Here is a 17953-nt window from a genome sequence, read left to right as displayed (position 1 = left end):
ATCGAAAAAAGAGGGAAGAAATTCAGGAAAAATGGAGAGAAACCGAAAGCAAGCAAAAGCAATTACTTTTTCTTTATTGCCTTGTAATTTTTATTTTTATTTTTGTCGTTGTCAAATTTGGAATGGTTTTTATGGATGTTGAAGAGCGGCGGCTCTGCCTCTGGCTTTTTTCTTTCTTATCTGCGGTTGGTACAGTTAAAAAGGCAAAAGTGGATTTGTTTTTATTTATTTATTTATAAAAAAGCATTAATCTAACTCAAAAAAAAAAAAAAGGAAAAGCATTGAATCATGTTCTCTCTTTATCTCTTTAGCCCGGTGGTTTGGTTTGGTTAAAATGCAGAAAAGGTGGTGAGATGAGAGATACATCTCAATCATTCATATATAATCTAACCGTCGATACTCGCCGGATGTTACACATCGTGCATGGATGGCATGGCGGACACAGACAGAATAGGACACTTCCCATCAACATATGGACAAATTAGAGGACGGAAAGCTTTATTAATTCTGTGTGTCTTAATTTGTTGATAAATCAACCACATTTAAACTTAATCACTATATTAATTAATGCTTCATATGTAAACTGAACTGAATCAATACATGCAAAACTTTCTCATACATACAGAGTACTCACTTCCCAGCAAAATCAAGTTTCCTGCTCCTGCAAGCAATTACAGGAACACACACATCCGAGCACTTCACTTTGCTTAACATTAACATCATTACGTCTGAATCTTTGATAGAAAATGAAAAAAAGGAGGAGAAAGGAGGAATGATTTCATATTTCGTAATGAACCATAGAAAACAAATTTACAGAATGTAGTGAGTCATTGAAGCAAGCAAGCAACCATGATGATGGTCTTGGTCTTATGCTGTTCTGTTATTATGTGCAGAATGATTAACAATTTGCAAATTATTCCCGTGGCTCCATATCACTAGACTACTGATCGGAAAATCCAGTTTACAGCTATTCATGATCATGATGGAAGAATGATGTTCATAAATTTCCTTTTGGCAAATGCCAGCCACCACTTATTAGGCGTCCCGTTAGGTCTATAAGCAACACTTAATAATCTCCCGCTTGCTTCCTCCCTTATCTGCTTCAAATAATTCCTCAGCAATTCTGCATTCAATATTTTCAAACATATGAGAAGATGATATCATTAAAGGTCTGAAGCTGTCAGTATATCATGTGGAAGAACAAAACCCAAATTTTAACTCAACAATCCTGTAAAGATGCTAACTCAGCAAGAATTATGTCAACGTAGCAATCAAATTCATGTATGCAAAGCGATTTCTGTGCAGAGAAACTGAATAGAAATAAATACTGCAAGTACAGCACTGAGTTTAAAAATATAAAAAAAGAAAATAAAATCCATGTATGGAAGAACCAATAGATGTTCAACATGGAATTGAGGGATGTCATGACGAAGAGAAAAACTAAAGACCTAACCATAATCTCAACAATTTTAATAAGATGCTCTCTCAAAAGCGAACACATGTTAGTAATTAAAAGTTCTCCACATCAGAGTGAAAAGATGTGAAATTTCTAACCAAAGCATTCCCCGTGGAGGGTCTATTCCATGATTTATGCAGGATTGATAGTCTAGCACCAAGTTAGTCAGTCAAGAACATCTGTGGAAGAAATAAAGGCATACTCCATGACCTGGGAAGCATGCCAAGAGATATAAAGGTATGTGTCGAGGTCAAATGCTCAGAACCTCAAACACCTGTCATCTCTCAATGACTGAAAGCAAGCAATGATAGCGCTTGTTGAAATGTTAACGGCTGGAATATTCTAAAATCAAGTTGACTTTGATGTTCAACAATATCCATGAAGCGGAACTGTCAAAGGGAACATCAAGAGTAACTTTATCACAAACCAGGGTAACTTTCATTTTTGAGTAATTCTCTTCACCAGCTTTTGAGTAAAAATCTAACAGGAAAAACTAGTTCAGTTATTATACAGATAAGAAAGAGCTTCACCTGCCTCCTGCGGGGATTGAGGAAGAGGAAACAGGCCTGGGAAAGGGAAACTTGGCTCTCCAGGCACAGGAACTTTTTCCAGGCCCAAATTAATAATGGCCTTGGTTCCTTCAGCCAAAGTTCTACAACCCTCAAGTCTCTTCAAAGCCACATTAATGTAGAATGTCAGATAAATGAGCAGCTTATCGGCCGAGCTCTTAACATCAAAGTTTCTAAAGAAAACATTAGCGCGGAAGAATGTAATTGCTTCATCAACAATATCAGTCCTATCTGCAAAGAGTAATATTCCTCATATCAAAAAGAATTTAACAAGAATGGAACAATTTTAAAACAGCCAGTATTACAAGCTACTAAAGTGTAAATGTGCACATATAAAACCTTGGTCTGAAACTGGAGCAGGACCCTTTATATGGCTTTTCAAAGGCAAAAGAGGGCACCCACAAGCTTTAGTAATTCCTTCCTCGTCCACAAAACTAGAGTGATAAACCTGTCACCATACTTGTCAAGTAGTTGTTTTAACCAACACCTTTCACTAACATTTAATTCTCTCTCCTCAGTCGTATTATTTAAGTAGTAAGCATAAAATAAAAGCCAAAAATTTGACGATTAGCAGCCAATGTTCCTCAACAATATATCAAAAAGATGAGCATAAAAGATAAAATGACGAAAAGCTTGAAGCTTTACCATCTTTCTACGTCAAACGACGACCTATCTCGACAACTGCAAACTCAAAACGAATACTTGTTTCCAAAAAACCAATTGGGTCTCTGCAGAGGGAGGCCATGGAAACAACGTTAAAAAATGGATGAAAAATGTTGACTAAAAATAACAACTTAGTAAACCCATATCCCAATTCAAGCAATCAAGCCAATTACATAAAGCTTAGGTGAACACATTATGAAAAATCGAAGAACAACCAAATAAGAAAGCATATGATGCGACTGCAATTAAAAGAGAGCAAATTACCAGGAAAATGAAAATCAAAGATTATATCAAAGGAATAAATATTGGGTTGTAAAGTCAGTACCTGATCCAACAATCCTTCATAATACAAGCCAAGGTTTGGAAATGTCGTAGCTTTCAGAGATGCGAGGAAGTTCAGAGAATAGCCATGGTGGTCTGGTGGGTGGAAGGAGTTGTATCCTCTAAGGTGATACCTCGCTTGCGAGAGTAAGCTTAACTCCCATCTTAACCGTCAAAGCACATCAAAGTCGCTCCCTGATTTTCTTTTTTTCTTTATTTATTTAATTCAATTTTCAGGTACATTTTTAGCCCATTTGTTCTGGGTTTTTTTTTATTTGACCCAAACAAAAGTCCAATTTAACTCAAGTGGCCCAGATATAGATTGTTAAAAAATAGCATCTGCATCTGCTCTGTTGTGAACTTGTGATATAATCAAATCAGCTCTCTGTTGTTGTGTCATGGTTTGCCTAGAAAAATTTCTATGTTGTCCCTGTTTTGCAAGTCTTTGTTTTAGCATATATCTTATGTATCATTTGTTTTTATTTTTAATATTGTTATATAATCCTGCGAAGACTTGTTCTCCTTGAAAATTGTAGAAAATAATCTCTGATGGTGATCATGGTGTCCACTATGATTTTAGTCAAACTAAAAAAGAGATGAATGATCCAACATTTTCTCATTTTCATATCAGATCCAACTGTCAACCAAAAGAAGACAACATAGCTGAGATCGATGATCAAATGTTGGAGCTGGAGGTGGACCAGGGCAAGCCACCCAGTTTAATTATGCTTGCCAAACTTCAAAACAACAACTCTCAAATCACTATAATATCGTGTTGACGACGACTAATTATTTATGCGTGCTATATGCTACATGGGTTGCAACTTGCAACAGACTTTGTTTCAAAGTGTCAAATGGTTGAAAGCCAAGGGAAAGTTACATGGACAAGTTTGCTTACAAGGCAGATGAGTTTTGGCATATGTCTTTATCTTTGAACTATTGTTTGCTTTGAAGCAAAAGAAAAATCATAACATTGCAACTTGAGAGTTTACAACGTCGTCAACTTTGGCAGGGTCATCCTATGGATATCTACTTCCAATATTCTAAAACAAAACAAAAACAAACCTTCGAAACACCAGAGCTTGTCTACAATAATTTACAACCATTTGCGGGCTACAAGCCTCTGAGGCCAAAGAATGATAATATTAGAACTATTTCGAACCTGTACATGGCATTCTAGTGGGAATACCCCAGTAATTAATAGAGGAAGACAGAGGTACGTTATTCATTTAGATTAAACTTGTAAACGACGATGTCAGCATGTAAGGGATGTTTGCAAGAGGACCGCGTTGGCAGGCAAGATCATGGATGTCCTTAACAATGTCGAAAACAGCCTCGGGTTGTGCCAGTTTAAGTGCATTCTCAGACATCATTTTGAGTTCATCTGTTTTGGTGCTGAACCATTCAGCCACAATCCTGGCTGTTTCCTTGGAACTTCTGGTGAACACACCAGCCCCATTGTCTACCACATAAGGCACATTGCCCTTTTCCTGGGGTTGCCAAATGAAGTGGAAAGGTTAATGGAAAAGTTGAAAATGGTTACATGTAATCAAATTGAAGAGTGAAAAAGAAAATGGTCACTAACTTGTCCTGGAATGTAGTCATTGAGGATGATAGGAAGCCCCCTGATCAATGCCTCTGCTATTGTGCCAGGTCCAGCCTTTGTTATGATGCAATCACAAGCTCCCATCCATTTTTCCATTTGGGTCTCAAACCCTCTAACCTGCAAATTGGAAAAGGCAAAACATGTTAACAGATGTTTCAAAAGAAAAATGTATTTGCCCCCAATGTAAAAGTGTCAAAATTTTACCTTTACTGGAATCTTCCATTCATCGGTCTGGAGTGTAGAGGTGAGGTTTTTATTACGCCCACATATGATGATCAACTGCCCAATTGGTTTTCCAAGTTCTTTATCAAAGAGTGTTTCTCCCAGAGCCCTTCCAGTTTCCTTTACAGGTCCCATTCCTTCACCACCTCCCATCAGCAAAACCGCAGGCAAGTCGGGGTCCATTTCAAGTTCTTCTCTGAGTTGATCCTATGCAACCAAGAATTAGAGGGGGAGAAAGGGCACCATTAAGCAAATTCAGTAACCAAGCACATTGAACCCTACATACAAACATAATCTCAGACATGCAACGCACCTTGGAGAGAACTGCACGGGCAAAAGTGGGCCGGATTGGCAAGCCAAAAACACGTATTTGAGAATCTTCAAGACCATCTAATAAAGCCCTTTTAGCTACCTCCTGTGATGGGCAATAGCACCTATTCACCCCAGGATGAAACCTGGATACTATATCCATGTTAGGAGAATATTATATGGTTGCCTATGACTAATAAGCATGCATAAATTGGAAACTCTGATTGGCCTTTTCAAACTGACCATGTGGGATGGCAGGTGTTGAGATCTGTGATAACTGTCACAAAAATCACTTTCTTCTGAAGGCCTTGCCATTTGAGAACCCACAGAGGAATATGTTGCATCAAAGGATGTACACTGATTATAATATCTGGCTTGTACTCCATGAGACCAGCCTCCACCTCCCTTCAATTAAACACAGCACTACTTACTCAGTACTTAGCAAATCCCAGTAAACGAGAACTTTCTAAGTCAATAGAATCAGTTCTCCACCTAGAGCAATAATTATTTTTAATCTCTAACGATTGATTAGGAGACAAGTGGATGATAAAGAATCAATTTAAAGAAGAAAAGATAAAAACGTAAAGCATAAGTGAAAGTCCTTCAAATTGATTACAACTAATAATACCTAAAAGTAATGTCATGATATAACATCATGCTTTGTCGAACTTTAATGGGATATTTTTATGACGAAACTACAGCTCTGCTTGCAGGCTACAAACAATCACTTGCAAAATTGTGTATGGGGTTCATTGAATTGAAAATGAAAAGTGGGAGGAGGTAAGAGAGTTTACTTGGCATAGTAGGCTGCAATAGCAGCAAGATAGACACTGTGTATCCATCGAGGAGAGGTGCTGTGAAATGCGACCTTCCACAGTTGCACATGTTTCACCATGAATTTGTATGACCTCTCCATGTCATTTAGCGGCCAACCGGTGTACTCTTTCCAAACATCCTTCACGAATATCTGAAACATGTTCGAATAAAGAACTTCTCAAATAAGGAATTTACAGGAGCACAAGAACACTTCTGATTAAATTTCGGAATTCGTATGAATTGGATTAATATGGTTTTGGAAAGATTAACTTAATCATTAAATGGTACATACGTATGCAGATATTTCAAAGAAGAAAAGGCAAAAACTTAAAGTTCAACAGTTTCAAACCAAAAGCATTCTATCAGAAGGAAAATCAATAGAAATGAATGACAAAGCCAAAATCAAAGAAAGCCCAAAAAAACTAAGAAGAGAAAATGAAGAACCCAATTAAGCAATTACCCTGTATTCATCGCCAAACTCCATACGAAAGGTATCGCGTATGGCCTCGGCAGAAGCTCGGTGGCCACCACCTGTGTCACTCATGAGAATCAAGACGTTCTTGGTCCTCTCAGCTCCAATCTGCACCAGCTCCATAGTCCCATCCTCGTAGTAATCGTCGTCACTTTCATCGTCACACCTCAGACTGTGACTGCTGCTGTTGTTCTTGAGGTAGCTCAGGTATGAATATCCCCCAACCTTCTCAAACACCTTCTCTGTTATTGACTTTCGCGGAGACGCCACCGACATCATAATCACAACAAGACACCAAAAAGACTCGAATGAAAAAACCCAGTTAAGCCCAACGGTCGAATTGTCTTTCCCGCCACCGGAAAATGGGTTTTTCCGGCGCGGAGGAGAAAGTTGGTCCAGGAGAGACAGGGAAGAGACAGAGAGACAGAGAAGGAAGAAAGGGAAGTTATAAGTTAATAGCAACGATTTTTTTGGTGGTATGTGATTTGTGAAGTTGTGTTAGCGAGTCCGAGTTGGCAAATCTGTGGAGGAGTTATACCTATATTGGTGTTTGGATGCTAGAATTATGCTTTGGAATTTTTTGGTTTGGGGGAATTTCTAGCCGTCAGATGCGCATTTTGTTTTCGAATGTTCGTGGGGCAAGATTCGAATCTTCACAAGGCTGGAACAGTGTTTCTAATTGTTTAATCAATTTTGGTTTTGTTGGTTTGCATTTGAGGCCCTTTCGTTTTTGGGTATTTGCTTAGGTGGGGTTGGAATTTTATATTTGGCCAAAAAGAATTGGCTGGTTCGTGGTTGGCCTTGGAAAAGGAAAGGGTGGTGGGAGAATTTGCATTCATTCAAATAGAGATTTATGTATGCATGCATCGCTGTAACTCTGATTTGTCAAGCATGTGACTTGCTTACATAATCATTGTCAACAACAACCTTAGCCAATTTAATTATAGAATTTAATTTCAAATATTCACAATAAAAAGCCCAAATGCCAAACTTCCACTCATTAGCCATTGGAGTTAATATATCTTTGGAGAATCATATTATGAGATTGACTTGTACTTGGCTCTTACGGTTATGAGCTTATTAAAGATATATGATTACTATATATCTGGGCTGTTCTATCTATTCGGTTGTCAAATAACATAACATTACGTTAGGAAAATAGAAATTTTCGTATTTATCTAACTTGTTTTACAATTTGACGACGATAATTTTGACCGAAAATAAATTGGATGATGAAAAAAATCATAATTTATTTTTTAACTTTAGCAATATAGAATGGTCTTGTCAATCTTTTAGTGACGGTAGAACCAAATAACGTTTCAAATGAGGGTTCTTGTAGATATTCTCAAAAAGATTTTTTCCTTTAAAATATAAAAGTGGCATAAGAGCAGAAAATTGAAGAAGAGTGAATTGTGACATAGAAGGTAAGAATTGGCGTGCAGAAGTGAAGGCCATTACTTAAAGGATGCGTGGTGCAATAAAAAGGGTTGAACTTGGTTAAGATAAGGAAGAAGTTTTGGATTTTATTAGCCTCAACATTAAAGAAAACGTCGAATTTAGTGAGTAATTGTAGGCCAAATCACAAAAGTATACTGTATACATATTCTGAGAGTGTTTGAAATTATAGTCCTTATTGCCTATATTTCATCTTTGTCAACTCTAGCATGCTGGGAAGCAGCAGCAAGCACCAGGTGTGGTGGGGTGGGGTGCGGAGGAAAATGACGGGAAGAATAGGATAGGATTAAGATTAGAGACCAGAAAAGGACATTACTTTGCTTGTACAAGAAGCACTTGATGGAATCGAACCAAGATTAATTAATACTGTCAAAGTACGAGGACATTTCTGCAACAGGATGTCTTATAACTATGAGTTGAATGTGGAGCCCACGTTTGTGAGTGTCATCATTCGAACAAATCAAGCATTAATGCAGTAAATTCTGTTTGTACTCAATTTGGAATGGAATGGTAAATTCAAGGTTTTGTTGTCTCAGCCGTCCTAGTCTTGTAGCTGGAAAAGGCTTCAGTTAAAAACATTCAAGATAAACAAGTACAAGAACAGAAGATGATAAAATATGAAGCTTCCTAGTTCCTCTCCCAGCAGTTTTTAGTATAGCAAGCTGTCATATTTTGCTTTCTTTTGGATAGAAAATGCTACAATAAGCAGCATTAAGGCAGTTGCAGTGTCCAGATATTTCTCAAAACCTGTCAATTATAGCAGTCCATCAGCAATCAAGGTAGCTAACTGTATAAACAGTTAGTATCCTATCCCAAAATCATTAACTACTTTTAAAAGTACTGTGCAAAAACAATTGGACGAGATAATTGGATGTGCAGCAGCTTCCTTTTTGGCCCTTTTTTCTTCAACTTTTATTTTCTGTACTTTGTGTTTAATGTGGATGAGATAATTGTAGCCATGTGAGTTGAAGTTGAAGACTCTTGAAATTTTGTATAATTTGTTTTTCTGCTTTTTTAGGATCCAGCCATTGCTTTCACCTTTCTTTCTTCCTCCTTGACTAACTCATTTTTGTGTTTTGTTTTTCCTTTTTTATTTTTTATTTTCTGGTAGTGAGAAATTATGGTTTATTAAGGCCTCGTGGATAGCATAGGAGGATCATGGTCCAGCTTCCAAGCTTGCACCTTTGGCCCCTTTCAAGTTTCAACCAAATTCCTCTAAATCCCAAAGGAACCTCTTTTGACATTTCTTTCTCAGGCCCAGTTTTTTACTTACGTTTCTATCACACCCTTCACCCTTTCTATGCTTCAAGTCTTGAACCATCCACCTGTTTTATCATTATTTCCAGAAGGACCCAAAATTTAGGGTTTTCATCACACCCCGCACCTGTCTTCTGGTAAGCTCGTTGTTCTCTATCCTCACAGCTAAAAGTTAAATTATTTCTCCCAATACTGTGTTTCTGGCAAGTTGGTAACAAATAAATTTCATGTACTAGTAAATTAGTAATCAATTCAACAAATTTTAGTGTGCTTATAATCGCGGATGTGGGTTTTTGGTTTTAAGTCATGATCTTGGACTTAGAATTCATGGTTTTCCCGGACAAAAGGGGCTTACTTTGCTCATTGGATGATCATCGGGGTTGGATTTGTTTGACTTTCTTTAAACTGTTTGCTGTTAAAATACACTGATTTTGGCGTTGTGTTGATGTAAAGGTGGGCTCAGATGATAACCCACATGCTCTTCTATCATAATTTCGATACTCTAATATTTTATGTCAATTTGCTTTACCAGTAATTTTCATTGGAAGTAGGAGACTGTTTTTCAGAGGTTAATGTGGATAGGGTTGTTTTAGAGTTCATCTATTTAGAGCTTAGGATCATGGTTTATTTCCATATTGCTAGAAGACAACCCCTTACATGGTGCTACAGTCTTACTTTTTAATATTGTAGTGACAATTTATTAACTTTTCTTCCCCTGGAGTTGCAGATAAGAACATCACTTCAGGTTTTAGCTTTGCAACGGGAGAGTAACTCAGTAAGTTTACAAATCTTCTCTTGCCTTATCTTTTATGAATTGCTATAGATTTGATATATTCTCCTACTCCAGATAGATGTTAGACAACAGAGAACTGCATTTCCTCCAAATTTTGTACACTCACTTGACGGGTTCACACATGATGATGATGATAGCTCTTGCCTGCAGGGACGCTGGCCTACGTTTTGCAGGTTTGTCTCAGTACTGGGCTTGAAATATTCTGTTAGTCATTGATGTAAAATACATGCTCAAAACCAAAATTTCAGTGTAATGGTTTTCAAATATGAGGATAAGACACTGACCCAAAAAAAAATTGGAAGAAGATAATTTTTCCTAAACTTTTGAACTTTTGTCAGAAGATATTGGAACCTACACCCTGCTGAAGTGCTCTGTACTTAGAGGATTAGAGGGCATAGATTCATCAAAACAAAGTCTCTTTTGAAGTATGTTTGAAGTATTTTGGTTTTAGTTCTCACTTACATATTGAAGTATGTTTGAAGTCTCACATATGTGTTAAAATATGGTTGCAGGGGTGCATGATTCCTTCTGGACTCATGCATGTGATGTGGACCAAATGAACGAGATACTTAGGCAAAAATTTGGCCAATACTTGAAAATGTAAGTGAACTACGTCCTGTTTCCCTTCCTGAAATTGGGTCTCCTCATAAATTCATATCTTTCTCTGGCTTGTTTAAAAGCAAGTTGGGTGGAATGACTTGTATTTGACACAATGATTTCTCAAGGCTACTTAAGTTCGTTTTGATGTCTTCTCACAATGTTTCAAGATGAAGTTTAAGAACTTACGAATGCGTCTTCATTGTAGAAAACTTTTGCATTGAAAGACTGTATTCAGCTTCTCCCTAATTTTTACTTTATGATATAATGAAATGGTCAAACTGCTTCTAATTGTTTGAGAACTTGCATTTAGAAAGTTGCTTTACACACATTTTATACGTAGACCTGAGTTAAACTCTTTGTTTATTTCCATTGATATCTTGATAGCTATGCCTCTTCCCCGTTGCTTGAAAGTTTCCAAGCATCATATCCAGCGTTGACTTTTCCTCCACTCCCAGAAAGAGGCGACTTTGACTTGCAATAGGTTCTGGAATCTCCATACTTTTTCGACTGAATTTCCAGTCATGAGCAGCAATGATAACCATATGCGGAAAGCTTTGTCACTTGTATCATATGCACCCCAAAATTGACCAAGAAGCTTTGTTAAGAGTTCATTTGGATAGGGGCAGCAAGTTGAACTGGAAACTGAAGCCTAGAAGGTTCCTTTCGTGAACAGTGAAAGGACAAATTTGATTCCCATGGTTAGCAAGTCTGTGATTCTGATAGGGTGGTGATCATCTTCAGTGTTAATGATCTGGCTCTATTTAGAAGCGACCCATGTACAGTAAAGGAGACGCTTCTATTGAATTTCAAAGATGTTTAGAAGTTCTCTAATGTGGAACAATTTTTTGGGAGGCAAGAGAGGCAGACAGAAGGCGGCAAGGCCGTTGGAGCTAATTTTGTGGAGATCATCTAAATGGTGCAAAAATCATGTATTGTTTCTTTTCTAATATATTTGATTTTTTAAAGGGGAAAGGCATAATTTGATTAACCCAAACAGATCAATACATGTATAAAAGGTATAGCCGCGCGGTTAAACTCAGGCTTTTTAATTTTATTTAAAAAGAAATATTATAGCCGTGCGGCTATACTTACTCGGTTTGACAAATTTTTTTTTGAGAAATAGTACCGTTTTTCTATTTTTTTTTAACAGAAATAGTATAGCCGGGCGGCTATACTCTGTTTTTAATTTTCCGAAAAAGATATAATATAGCCGCTCGGCTTTCAAATTTTTTTTTTAAAGAAATAGTATAGCTCCCCTTTTTAATTTTTATTTAAAAGAAATAGTATCGCCGCGCGGCTATACTCGGTTTTTCTAATTTTTTATATAAAATAAATAGTATAGCCGCGAGACTAAGCCGAAAAAACCAATCACAATCAGTCACTAACCTGAGAAGAAGATTTCATGATCTTCCCTCTCTTGGGAAATTCCAAAACAGCTCCATGAAATGAGCTCAACCTAGAAGAAGGTACAGAAGCTATGAGTATAGGCAGTATCGCTGCAATCCAAGCTGTTCTGAGCAACCCAACAAGAACCACCTCCATTTTAGCAAAAACCCAGATCAGAACAGAGCTTAAAGAGTTGAAAAAGGCTAGTCTCTCTGCCAAAGGAAAGCACTGGCTCAACTGGGTCTTCAAGAGCAAACATTCTTATATATAGACCAAGTTTAGAGTACACTAATATCAACTAAAAGAAAACTCTAAAGTGCGCATCTCCTTAGTTGCAGATGGTTCTGGAGAAGACTATAAACTGCTACCTAGTGGTCCAGTTTCATTGCCAGATGAGCAGGTAAGTGCCAAGAATATCAGAACATTCTAAGCCTGTATTCTTTTGCAACTTCCTTGTTATCTGCAATTTTTAAGTGGTTTCAGTTTTGTTTTATTGATATGATGAACAACTCTATCCAGGTGCCTATATCACACAACGACGACAACGTTTACTGGAAGGAGTTATTGATCCTTGTGTATGTCTGGGTGGCTTTTCTTATTTTTCAGATTGTTAAGGTAAGTTATTTTACTCTGTAGTTCTATACAACTAAAGAAGCTTTTCTAGGAACTCATCTATTCGCATACCGGACCTTAAAATGCTCTCCAAAAGATTTGATCATCACTAACAACGCAATCAAGTTCCATCTTTCTAATACCTCTGCATTTGCTTCCAAAGCACCATGATTTTAACTTTTCTTACTGAATTATTGGGTCCTGAACTCCATGCAGTAAGGTTAACAACCAGAGTAGTAAGATTTCTTTAACGGACACTATAGAAACACATAACTATATACACTCAAGCATGCATAAAAAGAATGATTTCCAGTTGAACATAAATATTATCATTTCGTAGGTACCAATTGCAGTCTCCGTTATGCTCTTTGAAGCCAAATTCTTATGCAAAGGCACCTGGGTGACTGCATTCAAAGGAAAGGAAATCACAAACTGGAAGTTGCATCAGATTTTACCTTACTGCAGCAGTGGGATTGTAGCTGGTATGGTGGGTAGCCTACTTGGGCTGGGAGGCGGTTTCATCTTGGGACCCTTTTTCCTTGAATTGGGAATTCCTCCTCAGGTATAGTTCAACGCAAGACAAAATTCACTCTATTCTATTTGTCAGTCAGAAAATCTTGTCAAGAATCCTTGGCAAGGAAAAATCACTGAAGAGGTTTGGATTCAAAATTCCCTGATCATTGGTTTTGATCCCAAGTCTTCCACTGCCATTTCCAAGTGTTAGTAATCACCTTTCTTATTAATCTTTTCTTTTAACTTGTTAATTTGATCTTAATGTATTCAGTTTAGACAGAATTAAAGAACTATATGCCATCCTATTGGTCATGCAGGTATGATAATGGGTGCTTCAGTTTCAACTGTATACTTCAATTTGAGACTTACGCACACAACACTGGACATGCCCTTATAGATTATGATCTGGCATTTCTCTTTCAGCCAATGCTCATGCTGGGCATCAGCACAGGAGTTGCCTTCAAAGTCATGTTCACTGACTGGATGGTCACCGTTGTACTTATTATTCTCTTCTTAGGTAACAACATTTTGACCACAATTTCCTAACTAGTTTTTTACTTTGAGAACTGAACTGATGAAATGGAATATGAACACAACTAAACGAAAAGCACATCAAATCTTTACATATATTGCGCTTAATCGTCCTCTAAAAACTTCGAAGCTTGGCATAAAAATGCTATCAATACCAAACATTTGAACTATTTTGTTATAATTTCAAAGCTTCTACTGGATTGTTTATCAACTTTCTTTGTTCCTTCTGAAAGTCACTATTTCTTGAGTTATTTGGAAAAATGTGGGAGAATTTTATAGAATAACCAACCATTATCCAACTAAAAAAAAATTTCTGTAGTGTCTACAGAATATACACTCCCAATAATCTTATTAGATATTCTTCTGAGTTCTGGCTGGTACAACAACAAAAGCTTTAATGAAACGCATATAAACATGGAAGAAAGAGACAATGATGAAGAAGGTAAGATTTTCACACAACTATCCGGATCCCCTGGGTTATCAATGAGTAGGGTTGTTACCAAGGTACTTACAAGGAATCTGAGGTTTCACATGACTTTTAGGAAGCAGAAAAGCAGTTGGAATTGGTGTCCAAACGTGGCGGTGAGTGTATATATAGACCAAGTTTAGAGATTATGCACTAATATGAACTAAAAGAAAACTCTAAAGCGCACATCTCCTTTGTTGCAGATGGTTTCATTGCAAGATGAGCAGGTCAGTTCCAAGTTCTTGGGTATCTGCAATTTTGAAGTTGTTTCAGATTCTGTCTTATTGAATTTGTGAACAACTCTGTCCAGGTACCTATATCACACAACATTTACTGGAAGGAGTTATCGATGTTTGTGTATGTCTCGGTGGCTTTTCTTATTGTTCACATTGTTAAGGTAAGGTAAGTTATTTTACTATGTAGTTCTGTATAACTAAATAAGCTTTTCAAAAGATAAGATCATCACTAGAAATGTAGTCAAGTTCGATCTTTCTAATTCCTCTGCATTTTCAGGGGACGCACTCTTGCTTTGAATTTTGTTACTGAATGAATCTATCTGAATCTTTATGCAGACATCACTAGCAATGTAGTCAGGTTCGATCTGTTAGGTTTGCTATATATGGTCACACATCACAACAAAAGCATGATAACTCAAATGCATGCCCTAAGAACCATGAAATGAAATTATAAAGCTGTCGGGAGGACTATAAGCTGATTATGGGTGCACTTGGATTGAAATTAAGCTTTAGAATCGTTTGCCTAAGAACTAGAAAAACATGCAATATAATTTAAACCTCATATTTTCCCAATGATGACCAGCTGAACATAATATATATCATTTCATAGGTACCAATTGCGGTCCCTGATACGCTCTTTGAAGCTATATGCTTATGCAAAGGCACAAGGGTGATTGCATCCAAAGGGAAGGAAATCACAAACTGGAAGTTGCATCAGATTTCTCTTTACTGCAGCTGTGGGATAGTAGTTGGTACTTGGTATGGTGGCTGATAGCCTATCATCCATAACATACATTTTCGGGTATCATAACCGAAAATATCAGGAAGAGAAAATCACATCTGCAACCAAAATAAGCTGGAAGCGAGATTGATGATTTCTTATCTTTAGCAGGTAGCAAGTGCTACATCCACCTTTGCAATGCTATTCTCATCCTCCATGTCAGTTGACCTTCTCAACCGTTTCCCAGTCCCATATGAAAGTAGTAGCAACAATCTAATTTAAGTTGAGATGTCAAAAATTATTCAACTTTCATTAAGCTTATAGCCACTCATATATTCTATATATACCAGAAAAAAGAAGGGAAAAAAAAAAAAACCATTTGTTCCAAGTTTACTCTATGCTGCAGCTGCTTATTTTGTTTTAGTTGCAACAATTGCTGCATTTACTGATCAGCATGTAGTGAGAATGATTTAAAGAATCGGATCTTGATTGAGTACATATACAATCCGTTATTCCTTCTCTCATTTGTATGCATTAAATCATGAAAGTTGTATATTGAAGAAGCTAGCCTCCTTGATTGGTATATATCTATTGGGAAAGGCATCATTTTCTAAGGGACCATTTCTACCAAGTGAACTGAAATTTAGGAACTTAAATTTAGATGAATTGATAAGGTCAAATTGTTCGTTTAGGCCATTAAGTTCACACATGGCAAAATTTATAAGGGTAAGAAAAAAGAAAATTAATCGATTTCTCAATCTCACTTTTATTCTCACTCATTTTCCTCTATACTCTTAAGCACAAAAAATAAACACTAAAAACTAAAATTAAAATGGTGATCAGTGGGCCCTAAATTGAAAAAATCTTGAAACATTATATATACAATGTAAATTTAACAACTAAATAGAAAAATCATGATCCAAATCATATGCTATAAACAAATGAGAAAAATCTTTGGCAAAAAAATAAAATAAAATAAAATCCACAAATCATGGTATGAGCCATAACCCCGTGATGGAGCCAGTTTTGTAGGCTTTATGGACAGGGCCTTCGATTCGATTATACCATGTTGGGGTATTGGACTCGGGGAAGCCTCCATCGCTGCTCATGACTGCATTTCACTAGGAAGAGTAAACCCTCTTTGGTTAAAAATTATGTAGTTTTTGCCGACAACGCCCATTTGTATTGGGCTATTATTTAGTTCATTACATTGACATGGTACTTCCGCACTTGAAATTGTCCACTGGTCTGTTTAAAAGGGAAAATACGAACAAATTAAGATAAGGGTGAAGTGCATACAAGTAAAACACACCAAATTGAGCTTCACGAAAGCACATACAAACAGAAATCAAGGTTGCATACATATTGCTAGTAAATTTCTTCACTACAAAAAATAATAATAATAATAAATTATGTACTCTTAAAATTACCCATTAAAACCTTTCAAAAAAGAGAGGAAAAAAAACTTCATTAACGATGCGACTATTGACTTACGCCTAAGCTCCCCAACTTACCTATCTAGATATGCTCTATTTTTACGAGGCAATTGCTACAGTTCCCATTGGGTTCAGGTTTTAGTAGTTTTGGAAAATCAAAACATATATATAATCTTTCCAAGAGAACATTCTGATTTCCAAATAGTAAATCCATTTGTGATTGGGTCGGGTCGAGTTGAACTGGATTTTTACCCACCCATACAGTGCATACTACATTTTCTCTGATTTCCCTCCAATTCTGATCTCCAATTCAGATCTCACCTGTCACCTGTCTCATCGACGAACTTTTCAGATCCCAAAAAGCAAGAATCTATCTCATCAACCTTGAGCTTCGAACTTTGAGCTTCTTAATAATTACACTGTAAGTTGAATTATTCTATGTATATTTCGAACTGAGCTTCTTGAATATTTCGAACTGAGTTTCTTGATTACTCTGAAATTGAATTATTCTATGTATATTTCGAACTGAGCTTCTTGATTACTCTGAAATTGAATTATTTGAACTTTGAGCTTCTTGATTACTCTGTAAGTTGAATTATTCTGTCACTGTTTATTTTTGATTTGTTATGCCAAATGATGAATTAGATCTCATTTCAGTCAGACCTTTAGTTCTAAGACTGAAACTAATGGAATCCATGCAGCTAGATCCTACATAGTCAAATAGTATGAACTCAAGCCAACAAAATGACTTGACAATAATTTGGTCAATAACTAGTTTTTTACTTTGAGAACTGAACTGATAAAATGGAATATGAACACAACTAGAAGAAAAGCACATCAAATCTTTACATATATTGCCCTTAATTGTCCTCTAAAAACTTCAAAACTTGGCATAAAAATGCTATCAATCCCAAACATTTGAACTATTTTGGTATAATTTCAAAGCTTCTACTGGATTGTTTATCAACTTTCTTTGTTCCTTCTGAAAGTCACTATTTCTCGAGTTATTTGGAAAAATGTGGGAGAATTTTATAGAATAACCAACCATTATCCAACTAAAAAAAAATTTCTGTAGTGTCTACAGAATATACACTCCCAATAATCTTATTAGATATTCTTCTGAGTTCTGGCTGGTACAACAACAAAAGCTTTAATGAAACGCATATAAACATGGAAGAAAGAGACAATGATGAAGAAGGTAAGATTTTCACACAACTATCCGGATCCCCTGGGTTATCAATGAGTAGGGTTGTTACCAAGGTACTTACAAGGAATCTGAGGTTTCACATGACTTTTAGGAAGCAGAAAAGCAGTTGGAATTGGTGTCCAAACGTGGCGGTGAGTGTATATATAGACCAAGTTTAGAGATTATGCACTAATATGAACTAAAAGAAAACTCTAAAGCGCACATCTCCTTTGTTGCAGATGGTTTCATTGCAAGATGAGCAGGTCAGTTCCAAGTTCTTGGGTATCTGCAATTTTGAAGTTGTTTCAGATTCTGTCTTATTGAATT

General features: G+C 36.6%; 3 protein-coding genes and 1 long non-coding RNA gene across 9 annotated transcripts; 2 read left to right on the top strand and 2 right to left on the bottom strand.

Annotated features, from left to right (window-relative positions):
* Positions 602-3308, bottom strand: LOC18769248 (actin-related protein 2/3 complex subunit 3). The gene is made up of 5 exons (XM_007204682.2): positions 3014-3308; positions 2671-2753; positions 2365-2473; positions 1987-2256; positions 602-1123 (listed from the first exon to the last, which is right to left on the bottom strand). The coding sequence occupies exons 2-5, from the start codon at positions 2671-2673 to the stop codon at positions 978-980; spliced, it is 528 nt and encodes a 175-aa protein (XP_007204744.1). The 5' UTR covers positions 2674-2753; positions 3014-3308; the 3' UTR covers positions 602-977.
* LOC18770365 (monogalactosyldiacylglycerol synthase 2, chloroplastic) lies at positions 3940-7010 on the bottom strand. Its single transcript, XM_007202107.2, has 7 exons — positions 6423-7010; positions 5941-6113; positions 5390-5551; positions 5151-5292; positions 4820-5044; positions 4595-4732; positions 3940-4499 (listed from the first exon to the last, which is right to left on the bottom strand). Exons 1-7 carry the CDS (start codon positions 6711-6713, stop codon positions 4239-4241), a joined length of 1392 nt encoding a protein of 463 aa, XP_007202169.2. The 5' UTR covers positions 6714-7010; the 3' UTR covers positions 3940-4238.
* Positions 8445-11504, top strand: LOC109950126. Of its 5 annotated transcripts, none has more exons than XR_002272413.1 (6): positions 8445-8668; positions 9001-9283; positions 9874-9921; positions 9994-10112; positions 10452-10539; positions 10924-11504. It is a non-coding gene; the product is annotated as an uncharacterized LOC109950126 (long non-coding RNA). The 5 variants fall into 5 exon arrangements; XR_002272412.1 differs by lacking the exon at positions 8445-8668 and adding an exon at positions 10278-10364 and having other exon boundaries at positions 8677-9283; XR_002272409.1 differs by lacking the exon at positions 8445-8668 and adding an exon at positions 10281-10364 and having other exon boundaries at positions 8678-9283.
* On the top strand, positions 11919-16448 carry LOC18770869. 2 transcript variants are annotated; one of them, XM_020567860.1, is made up of 8 exons: positions 11919-12325; positions 12445-12540; positions 12878-13099; positions 13474-13567; positions 13901-14163; positions 14251-14274; positions 14358-14444; positions 14894-16448. In XM_020567860.1, the coding sequence occupies exons 3-8, from the start codon at positions 12899-12901 to the stop codon at positions 15053-15055; spliced, it is 831 nt and encodes a 276-aa protein (XP_020423449.1). In that variant the 5' UTR covers positions 11919-12325; positions 12445-12540; positions 12878-12898; the 3' UTR covers positions 15056-16448. The 2 variants fall into 2 exon arrangements, with proteins under 2 accessions (XP_020423449.1, XP_020423450.1); XM_020567861.1 differs by having other exon boundaries at positions 14124-14163; positions 14894-15062.

Source organism: Prunus persica, chromosome G7, assembly GCF_000346465.2.
Source record: "Prunus persica cultivar Lovell chromosome G7, Prunus_persica_NCBIv2, whole genome shotgun sequence".
NCBI classification, from domain to species: domain Eukaryota; kingdom Viridiplantae; phylum Streptophyta; class Magnoliopsida; order Rosales; family Rosaceae; genus Prunus; species Prunus persica.
This window is presented reverse-complemented; position numbering and strand designations above follow the sequence as displayed.